At 53.9% G+C, this 13,929-nt stretch overlaps 1 protein-coding gene across 2 annotated transcripts; it reads left to right on the forward strand.

The window, feature by feature from the left end:
• Positions 1-2,109: 2,109 nt before the first annotated feature.
• Positions 2,110-8,319, forward strand: GAL (galanin and GMAP prepropeptide). Of its 2 annotated transcripts, XM_072791843.1 has the most exons (7): positions 2,215-2,286; positions 2,532-2,612; positions 3,346-3,400; positions 6,300-6,386; positions 6,771-6,854; positions 7,831-7,884; positions 8,055-8,319. In XM_072791843.1, the coding sequence occupies exons 2-6, from the start codon at positions 2,532-2,534 to the stop codon at positions 7,845-7,847; spliced, it is 324 nt and encodes a 107-aa protein (XP_072647944.1). In that variant the 5' UTR covers positions 2,215-2,286; the 3' UTR covers positions 7,848-7,884; positions 8,055-8,319. The 2 variants fall into 2 exon arrangements, with proteins under 2 accessions (XP_072647945.1, XP_072647944.1); XM_072791844.1 differs by lacking the exon at positions 7,831-7,884 and having other exon boundaries at positions 2,110-2,286.
• The last annotated feature ends 5,610 nt before the right edge of the window (positions 8,320-13,929 follow it).

Consider the following 13,929-nt stretch of genomic DNA (forward strand, 5'->3'; position numbering starts at 1 on the left):
CCGTGTGCTGTGAGTCCCGGTCTGGCCTCCTGCCCCTTACCATCCTCCCACCCCATTTGCCAAAACAGGAGTGACAGGAAGTCCAGTGTGCCCCTGAGACCCCCGTCACAGCCAGCAGTCTGTCCAAGTCAGGTCTCCCGGACAGCACCCCTCCTCGCCCGGCGGTAAACCAGGGCTGGGGTCAGCACCTTCCTTCCCGGCCAACGGGCCCTGACTCAGTCCTCCACCGCCCTGCGTCCTTCCCATCCGTGCAGAGGCAAATGGCCCTCCCGCAGTGTGTGGGAAGGTTCCTAAGGCTAAGATGTAGGACACCTGTGGGGGGGGGCATCATCATTGTCATCTCTCCTGTGTCTTGTTCATTCCAGAACTTCCAGTGACGTCACCCAACCTAATGTCCAGCTTGGTGGGTGGGGAGAGAATTGCAGCTTCCTGGTAACTGGGGCCGCCAGGCACCTACAGGCCGGGCCGCCCGGGTCTGCCCCTGTTGAGGACCCCAGTGGCCAGTGACGTCCAGCCAGGTAGGAGGAGGGGCTCTGGGCGATTTTCAGCTGATGGCCTCATCCTTCCTTGGAAGCCTGGAGGGGCCACCCTTGTATGTATGTCTCTTGGTGTCTGTGAGCAGGGCAAAGAACAGTCTGGACTTGGCCCAAACTAAGGAAGTACTCATGGGGTACGCCAGGGGGGGGTCCTTGCTCCTGTGTGATTGCTTTGCCACCTGCCACAGGACAGCCTCTTCCTGCTGCTCTGCCCACCTGCCCACCCCTCGGCTGCCTCAAGGAGCTGGGGCTCGTCTCACTTGGGGTTCCCCAGACCCCCAAGGGCTCTACTACTACCTGACCCTGCTCAAAACAGCTCTGTGTCCTGCACCAGGGAACCACGGAGAACATCTGCAGGGACCTTTCTGAGACAGCAGTGCCTGTGGAATACAGAGGGGACCCACAGTTCCCAGGCTGGAGGTCAATCAGCCCCCCCAGGAGATGGCCCAATGGCCCTGCTGGTTTGCCTCTTTTTAGCCAAACAGGACAAGGGTCTGGGCACCCAAAGGCCGCTGGGCACTGGAGGTGGTGAAGCTGGGCCAGCAGGCAGGCAGGTTTCGGCCTCCTGCCTCCAGGCCACGTATTCATGGAGGCTGAACCCACTTGCCACCCAGGGGAGGGGGCACTTGCTCTGTACCCTACCGCACCCCTCCCCCAGGACCACCCCACCTGGCCTAGTTTGGGCTGAGGGCTCCTCCTCCAAAGGGTGTGGCCGGAGCACCCTGCTCCCAGCTGTTGTAGCAAGGGAATGCAGTGTGTGGGTGGGGGCCTCTCTTTCCAGGTAGGACCTGGGTTGGGGTGATGGGTGTGGGGCTCACCAACACAGCAGTGATGTGGGCCGTGGGCCGTTGAGAGCTCTCCCCACAGGTTTCAGGGTTTCCCTGTGTGGCCTGATGGGGGCTCTCCCCTGGGATGATGGGGACTCTGCCCGGTGATGGAGGCTCTTCGGGGTGATGTGGGAGCTATCTGTAGGGGTGATGGGGCTCTCTGTGGGGGTGATGGGGGCTCTCTGTGGGGTGATGGGGGTTCTCTGTGGGGGTGATGGGGGCTCTCTGTTGGGTGATGAGGACTGTGGGGTGATGGGTGCTCTCTGTGGGGGTAATGAGAGCTATCTGTAGGGGTGATGGGGGCTCTCTGTTGGGTGATGAGGACTGTGGGGTGATGGGTGCTCTCTGTGGGGGTAATGAGAGCTATCTGTAGGGGTGATGGGGGCTCTCTGTGGGGGTGATGGGGCACTATCTGCAGGGTGATGGGGGCTCTTGCGGGGTGATGTGGGCTCTTGCGGGGTGATGGGGCACTATCTGCAGGGTGACGTGGAAGCTATCTGCGGGGGTGACAAGGGCTCTCTGCAGGGTGACGGGGGGGCTCCCCCGCGGGGCTTGGGGTCTCTCCGCCGCCCCCCCCTCTCCACCGGTGCTCAGGACCAGGGTGCGGTGCGGGCGCCCCCGCGGGACGCGCTACCATCACTCCCGCCCTCCTCGGTGCGGCGGGGGCGCGGGGGGCGGGCGTCGAGCTCCGTGACGCTGGCGGCTCCCGGACGCACCATATAAATAGCGGCGGCCGCCGGGGCCGCGGACACGTCGAGGGAGCCCAGCCGCCGCGCTTGTGCCCCGGGGACCCGAGGCCGCGCCATGCGGTGAGCCCCCCGGCCAGACCCGCCCCCCGACCGGACGCCCGCACCCGCCGCCGCCGCCCGGACCCGCCACGACCTCGGGACCCCCCCGCCGCCCCGGACCCGCCGCCGCTCAAGGTACAGCGCGCCCCGGGGCCCCAGCGGGAGGCAGCCCCGCCCCCCGGACGTTCCCGGGCCCCTCGACCCCCTCGCCCCCCGTCCGGGCCGGGCAGGCGGCGCACAGCGCTCGGGGGCGCCTCCTGGCCCCTGCGGCCGCTCCCGCCCCGCCCCGCCCCGCCCCGCCCCGCCCCGCCCGAGCCTCGGCCCGACGAGCGCCCGGGACCGACCGGCCGCCCCGCCCCGCCCCGCGCCTTCCCTTGCAGATGCCGGGCGGCTGCGCCCTCCTGCTCGCCTGGCTGCTCCTCGCCGCGGCCCTTTCGGCCACCCCGGGGCTCGGGGCACCGGTGAGTGCGGGCGCGTGTCCCCGCTACGGGCCAGGAGGGCGGGAGCCACAGTCGCGCGCCGGGCGGGCTGCGGGGGGCGGGGCGGGGGCGCGGGGCGCGGCGGGGGCGGGGCGGGGGCGGGGCGGGGGCGCGGTCCCGCCGAGGCGCTCCGAATCCCCGGCCTGGCCCCTGCCCGCGCACGACCAGCTCCTCGCTGCACAGCCCTTAAACCGGGGGCTCCCTGCTTGGCTGCTTCGCGGAGTTACCGGCGAGGCTCATTTCATCCCATTGAGCAGCGGCTCAGCTCCGCGGGGAGGGAGCCCAAGCCGCAGGTGCCCTCCACGCCTGTGTACTCTCATGGCTTAGAAGCAAGTGGGTGCACCTGCGTTTGCGGGTTGGGGCCCTAGAGTGAATTACCTGCCAAAGCAAGTGTTCATGTGGAATATAGCTTTTGGGGGGCAAAGCCAGAATTTCTTGCAGCCTCCGAAGTGCATGCGTTATTCAAATTCCTACACCATGCCTGGAAAGCCTGGTGGGCTTCCTTTAATATCCACTTCGCTTTAACAGGCTTACACCACGTGGCCTATTACGTGACAGTTAAAAAAAAAAATGTTTTTGCGCTGTGAATTCTGCGATTACCTGAAGGGCAGCGGCTTCACAGACCCCCGCAGTGGGCTATAGGAACCGAGCCTGCTGCTGGGGCTTCTTTGAACCGCTGCAGCCCATACCTGACATGACTCTTCTCCCATTCGAGGTGAAGGAGAAGAGAGGCTGGACCCTGAACAGCGCTGGCTACCTTCTTGGCCCACGTAAGTGACCCAATGTGCGCGGCCCTCAGAGCCAAACCTGCTCTTGTGATGCTGACTGGAGCCACTTCCGTGAATCCTGCTCGTAGCCAGTCCGCGTTCTGTTACATGCATAGAGGGACGTGGGGAGGTGCTCCAGGAGACTTTGAGGCAGGACGGCTTTCCATGCAGGTTAGGGGGTCAGGGATTCAAATGCCACCTCCCCGGGGGGGCGCCCTTCCCCCTGCCCTGCCGCAAGCCTCGCTTGCAACAAATGGGCAAATTCCTGGGTCCCTTGATCAGCGCCCCCGCCCAACCCTCCTTCTAGCCTTGCTTTTTCTTACTCAGGCATCTGTGCAACACAGAGCAGGACTTAGGTTATTACCGAAAGATCAAAATGCCCACGGTAGGAGGGGATGGTGAGAAGGAAGAGTCTGCAGCGTGTGGGTTGGTGGGGTCGCGTGACGAACACGTGGAGGTCTCACTGGGCCTGACGGAGTGTGGGGCCTGGGCTGGGGCAAGGTGGGGGGGGAGGAGGTGCATCCACATCCCTCACAGTGGGCCCTATGTGGAAACCGGTCAGCTGATCTGAGTCCTAGAAGGTTCCCAGAACGGGCCTGCTCCCCGCAGTCTGCCCATTAGCACTTTCTCTGCTTCAGAAGGTCAAATCTGGGCAGTGTGGAGTCGGAGGATGCTTTTGCCAACTTGCAGTAGTCCATCAGGGTACTGGGCCGTCCTTGGCCGTAACTCTGCCGTGAATCTACCAGCTAAAATGTGCAGCCGGGGTGGGGGAGTGGGTGGGGGTCCATGCGTGTGTGCACACACCTAGAACCAGAGCATGGCGTTCACCTGCAGCCGTCATTTCCCAGACCTTGCCAACCTGTGAGTAGACTAATACTCGGTGTCCTGTCCTTGATTTGACACCGTTTGGACACAGTGTGACTGGAGTGCCTTCAGGGTGCAGAGAACCCATGGACCCAGAGGTGCTGGGGACTTCAGAGATCCCCTATGTGGCAGCTGCGTGTAGATAAGCACGCCAAGTCCAGGGCTTGCTCAGGGCTGTGGAATTCTTAGTAGGGGCAGGAGGCAGCAGGTGTGCACAGGCAGGTTCTGCCTCCAGGTGACCCAGGCCCCAAAGGGCGCAGCTCTGGGACCCAGAGGCTGTGTGCGTCCATGCCCCCCCTCGCTTGTCCTTAGCCCCACCCTCTGCTTCCTGTTTGTCCTGTCTGCAGTGGCACCTTCGGATTTTAAGTATCCTAAAGGAGAGGACCAGAGGAGACCTTTTATTTCCCCCTTCAATCACTTACATGCTCGTAGCTCTCAAATTTGCAGACATGGTTGGTTTGGGGACAGCTGTCAACCCTAAGAAAAACAACCCTCCCCTATTTATGTACAGCCTCTGCCCCAGGAAAGGAGGCAAGCAGCATGTAGGTCGCATTCCCTTCCCACCAGCGTACTGGGAAGGACCATGCGTGTTTAAACTAGCACAGGGCTGGCTCTTAATCCCACCACTTGAACAGACTTTTCTCCCACGTGGATGGTGTCTGACGTTCAGGAGGATGCTCTGAGCAACACGGGCATAGAAATGACCAAGACGAGCAGGGGCCCCAGGCAGAGCCTCTGGGTGCCCTGGTGTCAGGTCAAAGGCAAGGGCAGGTCCCCACATAGTCCTGTCACTGTAAGTCGTGTGACCTCGCCGGCAGGAGGGGCACATGGGCTCAGAGGGCACGGGTTTTCCAGAACCTTCTGGAACCCTGAGCTCTGTTGCTCAGAAAGCATCTCATCTCTGTGTGCTTCTGACCCAAGAGAAAGAAGGAACCCTTCCGCAAAGATCCTCATTCATGTTACTTTGAAATATTAATCTGTTCGTCAAGATTTGGATCTTGAGCTAGAAAACAAGCTCTTGTTTACTATCAAGCTTACATCTCTGTCAAGCTGGCTCGCCAGAGGCGGCACCTGCAGACGAGCTTATCAGGACGCTTTATAGCCCCAGCACACCCCGTTTCTGTAGGCGCACATGGGGGACAGGGGACAATGACCACGATGGGGGCACGACACCAGCGGCCTGGTTCTTCCTGCCCCCAGGGCTGTGCCACGGCCTCCAGCTTTCTCCTGCCTCGCCTTGCAGACAGATGCCACAGGCATCTGAGCCACAGGCCCTGAGCCCCCCTCACCCCGTCCTCATGGCCTCTTCTCCCTCACCCCCAAAACACCCAAACCCGGTGCTTCTTTCCCTGCTGGGCCCTTGGGTTAGCACCTCCTGCTTTCCTTCCGAGCTTCTCAAGGGACTGCTCTGCTTGCAATCACGACTCCCTCTTTTCACACCAGCCAACATAGGCGTGAGCACACACACGCACGCACGTGCACACACGGTCATTTAGCCCCCCTGCCCCCGGCTCTGGCTGGCTTGCTCCAATCCATCTCCCACACAACTGCCGGGGAGCTCTTAGAAAAGTCTGATCAGTCTGAACTTCAGTTCTTCAGCGGCCCCCCGTTTTCAGGGCCATAGGACCCCAGCCCGTGGTCTCCCTGAGAGGTACCCAGCTCACCTGCCAGCACCTCTGGGACCACCTCAAGCCCCTCTCCCTGCACCAGCCGCTCTCCCCAGGGCCTGTCCAGCTCTGCTGAGCGCTGGGCTCCTGCTCGCTTCCCTCCTGGCCCCGTGGGTTCCTTCCTCTGGCAGAGTCCCTGCACCTGGCGGGGGGGGGGGGGGGGGGGAGGTCCGTGCCTCTGGCATTGGCACAAGTTTGTGGTTCCACAGAGAATGATATCTCTGCTGCTATGGCTTCCCTACTGTGACTTTATCTTTACCATCCAGTTGCCTACGCGCTTTATAAGCAGCCAGTGTGTCCTCCTTTGGGAGTGAGGAGAGTGTAATTATACTAACAACCGTCAGGTGTTTTCCTCTCCGATTTGCAAACAGATGCCATTGACAACCACAGATCATTTCATGAGAAGCCTGGCCTCACTGGCAAACGGGAACTCCCACCTGAAGACGAAGGAAGGTCAGGTGAGAGAGCCTGGGTCACCTCACTGTCCATCACCCCCCCGGGGCACACAGGGCAGTGGGGCATCAGGCTCCTGCCACCCCCTACCCCAGCCTGGCCTGGCCAGGTCTGCCAGCTGCCAGGACAAGTACAAGACCCAGCATCAGCATCCTGTGCCCCAGGGCGGCCACAGGGGCAGAGTCACTGGGCTCAAGGCCTCAAAAGAGTTTGGCCTTGACCGGACCCCACCCCCACCCCCCACCCCCACCCCCGCACTGTGCTAAGCAAGGCCCTCGGGAGGGGTCATGGCCAGTCCACCGGCTTCCAGATGCCCAGCCCTCCGCAGATGGAGATGTGAGATACGGAGCCCCGCGCAGCAGGTGGCAGACGCCGATCCTGTTTTCTAGGAGGCTTTGCCGGGCCGCTGTCGCTGTCAGAGAATGCCGCTGTGCGCATGTTAATCGAGTTTCTGACTTTCTTGCGTCTCAAAGGTACATGAAATATTACCAATTTTAAATTCTCTTAGAGCCCCGCACACATAAAAAGCCTATCAAGAGGATTCCGTAGTCTTCTCTTGGGAAGTAGCCAGCCATCCGCTCACATCCCTAAAGTCAGGGCAGTTGGTTGGGATACTGCCCCAGTCCCTGCAGAGGGTCATCAGAGCCTTGGGGGACCCAGGGACAGAGAGAGCATCTGGCCCCACTCCCTCGCTGGACGAGCCATACTTGGTGGCAGGGTGACAAGTGCTGCAGTTCCCTATAGGCCATCTCAGACCACACCTCGTAAGCAGGTGAACTGACCCATATTTCAGATCCCAGTTTTTGTTTATGCAGCCTTCCTGCAGAGCGGACCTCATTCCCATCTCAATAGTCTCCCCTCTAGACCTGGTATCTTCCACGGTGCGGGTGAGGCCTCCCTGTGGGCCTGTTTCTGCCTGGCCCCTCTGCATGGAGCATCAAACCGCTCCCTGGGAAGGCACCAGGACAGAGATGGCAGTGCCCCAGGAGCCGAGTAAGGGAGACAGGGATGGGGTGGGGGGTTCTCCAGGAGAGACATGTTTGTCAAGTTTTACACTTTACAATTTTGTTGTGAGTTTGCAGAGTTGAGACTAATTCTTGACTTCTGTTTTGATCCATGTGCTTTTCTGGCTGTACCCATGGCTGTAGTTAAGGGGTTCAGGTGGGCGTGGGAGGGAGGAGGTGAAAGGCAGGTGGCTTCTTCCTTGGAGCCAACCGTGGGCACGGAGACTGCAGAAGAGGACTTTCCAGCTCAGAACCCATAACCAAGTCTGCTCTGTTGGAGCCAAACCTGCAGGGGACTCTCTGCCCGGGGAAAATCTCCTGGTGACTTTTCCTGCAAGGGGCAGATGGATTCTTCTGGGGACTTGTTTGTCACTTTGCTCTGTTTAGAATTTTGTAATATGGAACTTCTTTCACTCAGAGGTACCCATCTCTATTACCCAAACAGGAATTATACTTCATTAAAGTGAGACTTTAAGAGCCTGACAGTTTCAAATGCATAGTAAGTGTGAAACTTAAATCAGTAAGAGGTGAGAAATAGGAAGGGTTGCCCTGGATTTCGGGTCTTATTCTGGGACCCTCCAGAGAATGACAGTGGCTCTGGCATGTGTGCTGAGCGTCACTGTCCCTGGTGCAGACGGTAGGGCTCTGACGGGCACTCCTTCGTTGCAGAGGCCGGGGCCCTGTCCGACCTGCCCGACCTGCCATCTGCGGTCTCCGCAGAAGATATGGAGCAGCCCTGATGATGCCCTTGGGCAGGTTCCTCTGTGCCATGTCGCTTAAGGTCAAACTTGGACACGATGGATAATCTTGTGCCAACTTATGGTGACCAGTCCTGTCCCCCTGTGCTCTGATGCTGTGTCGTTAGGATTTTGTTGTGGAGATTCTTTTCCCTTTGGTAATTATTTTGAGCAGCAAAATAAAAAATAGCAATGGCTTTTGGGTGTCCTTTCCTTCTGTGTGTGTGTATCTGTCACCACTGCCACCAGTGTGTTTTAACAGATAAAGTTTGACTATAATCACGAGCAGCAGAGGAAATCCTAGCGTCCAGAGCATCTCTGAGTGCTACCTGTTGTCTACGTGCCCAGGGGACACAGAGTCACCTTGGTCTTCAGTGAGTCAAACAGAACCACGAAGAGAAGTCCACTACCCACACAATCAAAACCAGGATGGACAGAAGCCCTGGCTGCAGGGAGCTGGCACTTTATAGAGAGATGGGAACAAAAACCCTAAAGCAGCCCTAACCATAGTGGCTGAGGGAACTACGAGGTGCCTGTGACAGGGAGACAGAGGAGGAAAGTCCTAACCAGAGGGCGGGGGCAGGGGCCGAGGTGGGGATTGATGTAGCAAAATTCATGTGGCCAGGGCAGAAAGCCAGGTGTCTGGGAAACCTCAGCTACGTGTGGGTGAGCAGAGGGGCGGCCTGGGGGATGGCATAGTAGATGTGGGGCGGGTCCTGGGACAGAAACAGATCACACCAAGCAACAGATCACGCCAACAACAGATCACGCCAAGCCTGTTAACAGTGACTGGAACTTGGAGTTTTAGAGCCTTTTCGGGGGCAGGTCTGAGCTGGGGGAGGGGGAGGGACACCTTCCAGGGCCCTGCCCTCCAGCAGTGGCTCTGCCCCCTGCCGCACATCAGCGTCCGGGGTGGGGGGGACACAGAGTCTGGAGGCCCCCCGCTGTGTTCTAAGGCTCCCCCAGGTGAGAATTCAGGCCGATTACCCAGCCCCTGCTGGCAGGGCCCCGAGCCCTTGCGTCCTTCTGCCCACGCTGTGAAGCTGGCCCCCCCCAGGCTCCTGCGGCTCCCACGGCTCCCACGTGGTTCCAGGACTCCATCAGCTCTGTCCTCCCCCCGCAAGCGCTGTGCTCAGACTTGGGTCACTCTCCCAGCTCAGTGTGCAACAGCAGCCACCGGGTCCTCTGCACACCCAGCCACACGGGCATCTCTGGTCGGTATCTCGGTTGGCCACCAGCCTCCTTTGTCCTCTCTCACACTGAATACTCTTTAGTTCTCCCAGACCTGGGAGGGGCTTGTGGGACCACGGCTCAGCCGGGCCCTCCTCTAGTGCCTCCTCTGGGAGTCTGATTCTGGGGAGCCCAAGCTCGCCCTCCCAGCAAGTGCCCAGTGCTGCTGCTGGTCTGCTCCCCAGGGAAGGGAAGTGAGGGACCGAGAGAGGTTTGGTACCCTCAGTGGCCCAGCAGCGTGATGGATGAATGGACAGTCCTCACGGGGCATCTGTGGAGGACACTTCACTTCCAGAGAGAACGCGGCTGGAACGGGCTACAGCCATCCCGGATACTTCAGCTGCCGACAATGGCAGAATTTTTAAGACAAAAAGTCCGCCAGCCATGAGGGGAAGTGAAGAATTTATAGGTAGTTCTGACAACAACCCAGATGACCTGCTGAGTGAAAGAGGACGGAGAATGAGGAGGTTATTTACCTCCTTGAGGAGGCAGCTCTCTCCATGCCATGAAAGTGCAGTCATGAAAGCTGACTGACATCAAGACCCTCCTTCCACAGTTTGAGGCCGAGGCCGGGGAGCCCCTCCCCAGTGTCTGTCCAGAGCCTGAGGAGGAGAGTCTTGCTCCTGAGGCCCCTGGAGAAGGAGGAAGGGGAGAGGTGTGGGGGGCTAAGGAGTCCCAGTGCAGGGACAGAGTCTCAGAAAGACACAAAAGATCACAGCTGATTACTGTGCAGCCCATGAACTTTTGCTTTAATACACTGCAAAGCAAGAGGTTCTGTGCTCCATTTTACAGCCTGGATTTCACCCTATTTTATCCATGATACAAACTAAGATGGCTCTAGAAAGCAGAAAGCCTGACCACCTCTGATCCAACTTTTAAAGAAAAGTTTGCTGATTTCTGCTTTCAGGAAGATGGAGTAGATGTAATCCTTCCTGATTCCCTTGCTAAGTACAACCCTGGACATTTTGTATAAAGCAAGCATAAGACTCTGAAAGGTCAAGACGAGGGAAGACCTCAGAACCCAAGGATGATACAGTGGTGAGTTCTAGGTTTTCTTTTTGTCTTTGTAACAGAGTAAAGCTGACTCTCTCCATCTTGATATATGGGTTAATGTAATTCTTACGAAGGAAGAGGAGGAAAAGACAAGTTAAGCACCAGGAAAGAATATCTGTAAACCACATGTCACATTAAGGGATATCCCACCAAGGATATATTTCTCTGAAGCATATAAAGGTCTCTCAAACCTCAACAGTGAAGAAAACAATCCAATTTTAAAAATGGGCAAAATACAGGAACAGACATTTCACTGAAGACATACAGATGGAAAATAAGCATATGAAATGATGTTCAACATCACTAGTCAGTAGGGGGATAAAAATTAAAACCACAATGAGATTCCACTAAATACCTATCAGAACAGCTAAAATAAAAAAATAGTGATACCACCAACTGCTAGCAAGAATGCAGATAAAGTGGACCACCCATCCACTGCTGTTGTAAATGTGAAATGGTACAGCCACTCTGGAAAACAGCTGTAGTTTCTTTAAAAATGAAACATGTAGCTACCATTCAACCCACCAATTATACTCCTGGACATTTAACCCAGATGAATGAAAATTCGCCTGCACACAAATGTTCACAGTAGCTTTATTTGTAATAGCAAAAAAACTGGAAACAGCCCAGATGTCCTTTAATGGGTGAATGGTTAAACTGCCATCCATCCACCCCACGCACCTACCATTCAGCAAGAAAAAGTAACAGACTACTAAGCTATGCCCCAATCCAGGTGAATCTCCAGAGAATTCCTCTGAGTAAAAAAAAAAAAAAAAAAAAAAAAAAAAATCTTAGAACGTTACATACTGTATGATCCTTTATATAGCATTCCTGAAATGATGGAAGTATAGAAATGGAGAACAGGTCAGTGGCTCCCAGGGTTTAGAAAGGAGGATGATAGATATGGCTTTAAAGGATGACTTGGGAAAAATAAATAAATAAAGGATGACTTGGGGATCCTTGAAGTGGTGGAAATGTTCTGCATCTTGACTGTATCAAAGTCAGCATCCTGGTTGTAATATTCTACTTAAGTTTTGCAAGATGTTACCATTGGGGAAAACTGGATAAAGGGTGTATAGCATCTCTCTGTATCATTTATTACAAATAACCATGCATCTACAATCATCTCAAAATAAAAAGTTTAGTTTTTAAAAAGCTATTCAAATATATTTTAGGGCCCTAATATGTTCACAAGTGAATTCTACCAAACATTTAAGGAAAAAATTATTCCAATTCTTTATAACCTCTTCCCAAGATGGAAGTATATCCTCATTCTATGAGGCTAGCTTTACCCTAATACCAAAACCAGAGACATTACAAGAAAACCACAGACCAATATCTCTCATAAACAGAGATGTAAAATCCTTTTTTTTTTTTTAATTACTTCTTTTAAAGTAATCTCTACACCCAACATAGGGCTTGAACTCATAACCCCAAGATCAAGAGTCACATGCTGTACCAACTGAGCCAGCCAGGTTCAGCCAAGTCTGAACATTTTTTTTTTTTTAAAAGGGACAGGGCTTTTTTTTTTTTTAAAGATTTTATTTATTTTATTTTATTTTATTTATTTATTCATAGAGACCAAGAGAGAGAGAGAGGCAGAGACACAGGCAGAGGGAGAAGCAGGCACCATACAGAGAGCCTGACGTGGGACTTGATCCGGGGTCTCCAGGATCACGCCCTGGGCTGCAGGCGGCGCTAAACCGCTGCGCCACCCGGGCTGCCCGAGATGTAAAATCCTTAACAAAATATTAGCAAATCAAATCCAATAACATATAAAAAGAATTACACACCATGACCAAGTGGAATTTATTAACCCACATATGCAAATCTGGTTCAACATTCAAAAGTCGGTTAATGTAATCATCACATCAACAGGCTAAGGAGGAAAAAAAGTCACATGATCATATCAGTAGATATAGAAAAAGCATTTAGCAAAACCTAACACCTATTTATAATTTTCAGCAAACTAGGAATAGAGGGGAGCTTCCTCAGCTTGATATAGAATGTCTACCAAAAAACCCTACAGCTAACATCATACTTAATAGTAAGAAACCAAAAGTTTTCCTGCTAAGATAAGGAACAAAGCAAGGATGTCCCCTCTCATCCTTGGGGACACTGTAGTGGAAGTCTTAGCTAGGAAGGAAGGAAGGAAGGAAGTTCCAGTCCTTCCAAGAAGTCCTTCCAAGAAGGCAGGGAAATAAAAGGCATACAGATTGGGAAGGAAGAAATAAAACTGTCTTTGTTTGCAGATGACATGACTGTCTACGTAGGAAACCAGAAAATCAACAACAAGAACTCCTGGAACTAAAAAGCAATCATAGCAAGGTTACAGGATACAAGGTTAATATACAAAAGTTAATTGCTTTTAGGGGCACCTTGGTGGCTCAGTCTGTTGGGTAACCAACTCTTGGTTCTGGCTCAAGTCATTATCTCAAGTCATGGAGTCGAGCCCCACATCCGGCTCCATGCTCAGTGGGGAGTCTGCTTGAGAGTCTCTCTCTCTCCTTTTCCCTCTGTCCCTCCCCCCTGCTCTCTCTCTCTCAAATAATAAATAAATCTTGGGGCAGCCCCAAGATTGGCTTGGCACAGCAGTTTAGCACTGCCTGCAGCCTGGGGTGTGATCCTGGAGATCCGGGATCGAGTCCCACGTCAGGTTCCCTGCATGGAGCCTGCTTCTCCCTCTGCCTGTGTCCCAGCCATTCTCCCTCTCTCTCTCTCTCTCTCTCTCTCTCTCAATAAATAAATAAATAAAATCTAAAAAAAAATTTAAAAAAAATAGTTTTAAAAAATCAATCTTAAAAAAAAAAACCCACAAAAGTTCATTCCTTTCCTGTTTAACACCAATGAACAAGTGGAGTTTGCAATTAAAAATATATCATTTATATTAGCACCCCTAGCATCATTAAAAGTGAAATACATAGGTACAAATCTAACAAAACTACAAACTCTGACGACAGAAATCAAAGAAGTGCTAAATCACTGGAGAAATATTCCATGTTCATGGATAGGATGACCCAATATTTTGAAGATGTCCATTCTTCCCAACTTGATCCACAGAATCAATGAAATCCCAATTAAAATCTCTGAAAGTTATTTTATAGGAATTAAAAAACAGATTCTAAAGTTTATATGGAGAGAAAAAGACTGAGAATATCCAACATGATATTGAAGAAAAAGAACAAAGTTGAAGGATGGGCTACCACCCGACTTGAAGACTTTCCACAAAGCTATAATCAGGACAGTGTGATGTTGGCAAAAGAATAGACAAATAGATCAATGGAATGGAATCAAGAGCCCAGAAATAGACGTACATAAATATTGTTAACTGATCTTTGGCAAAGGAGCAAAAGCAGCACAATGGAGCAAAAACAGTGTTTTCAAGAAATACTGCTGAAACAGCTGGACAACCACATGCAAGAAAAGGGTGGGGGAATCTAGACACATCTTACACACTTCACAAAAATTGAAACTCAAAGTAAACCATATACATAAACATAAAATGCAACACTCTAAAACTCCCA

The sequence above is a fragment of the Canis lupus genome, chromosome 21, assembly GCF_048164855.1.
Source record: "Canis lupus baileyi chromosome 21, mCanLup2.hap1, whole genome shotgun sequence".
NCBI classification, from domain to species: Eukaryota; Metazoa; Chordata; class Mammalia; order Carnivora; family Canidae; genus Canis; species Canis lupus.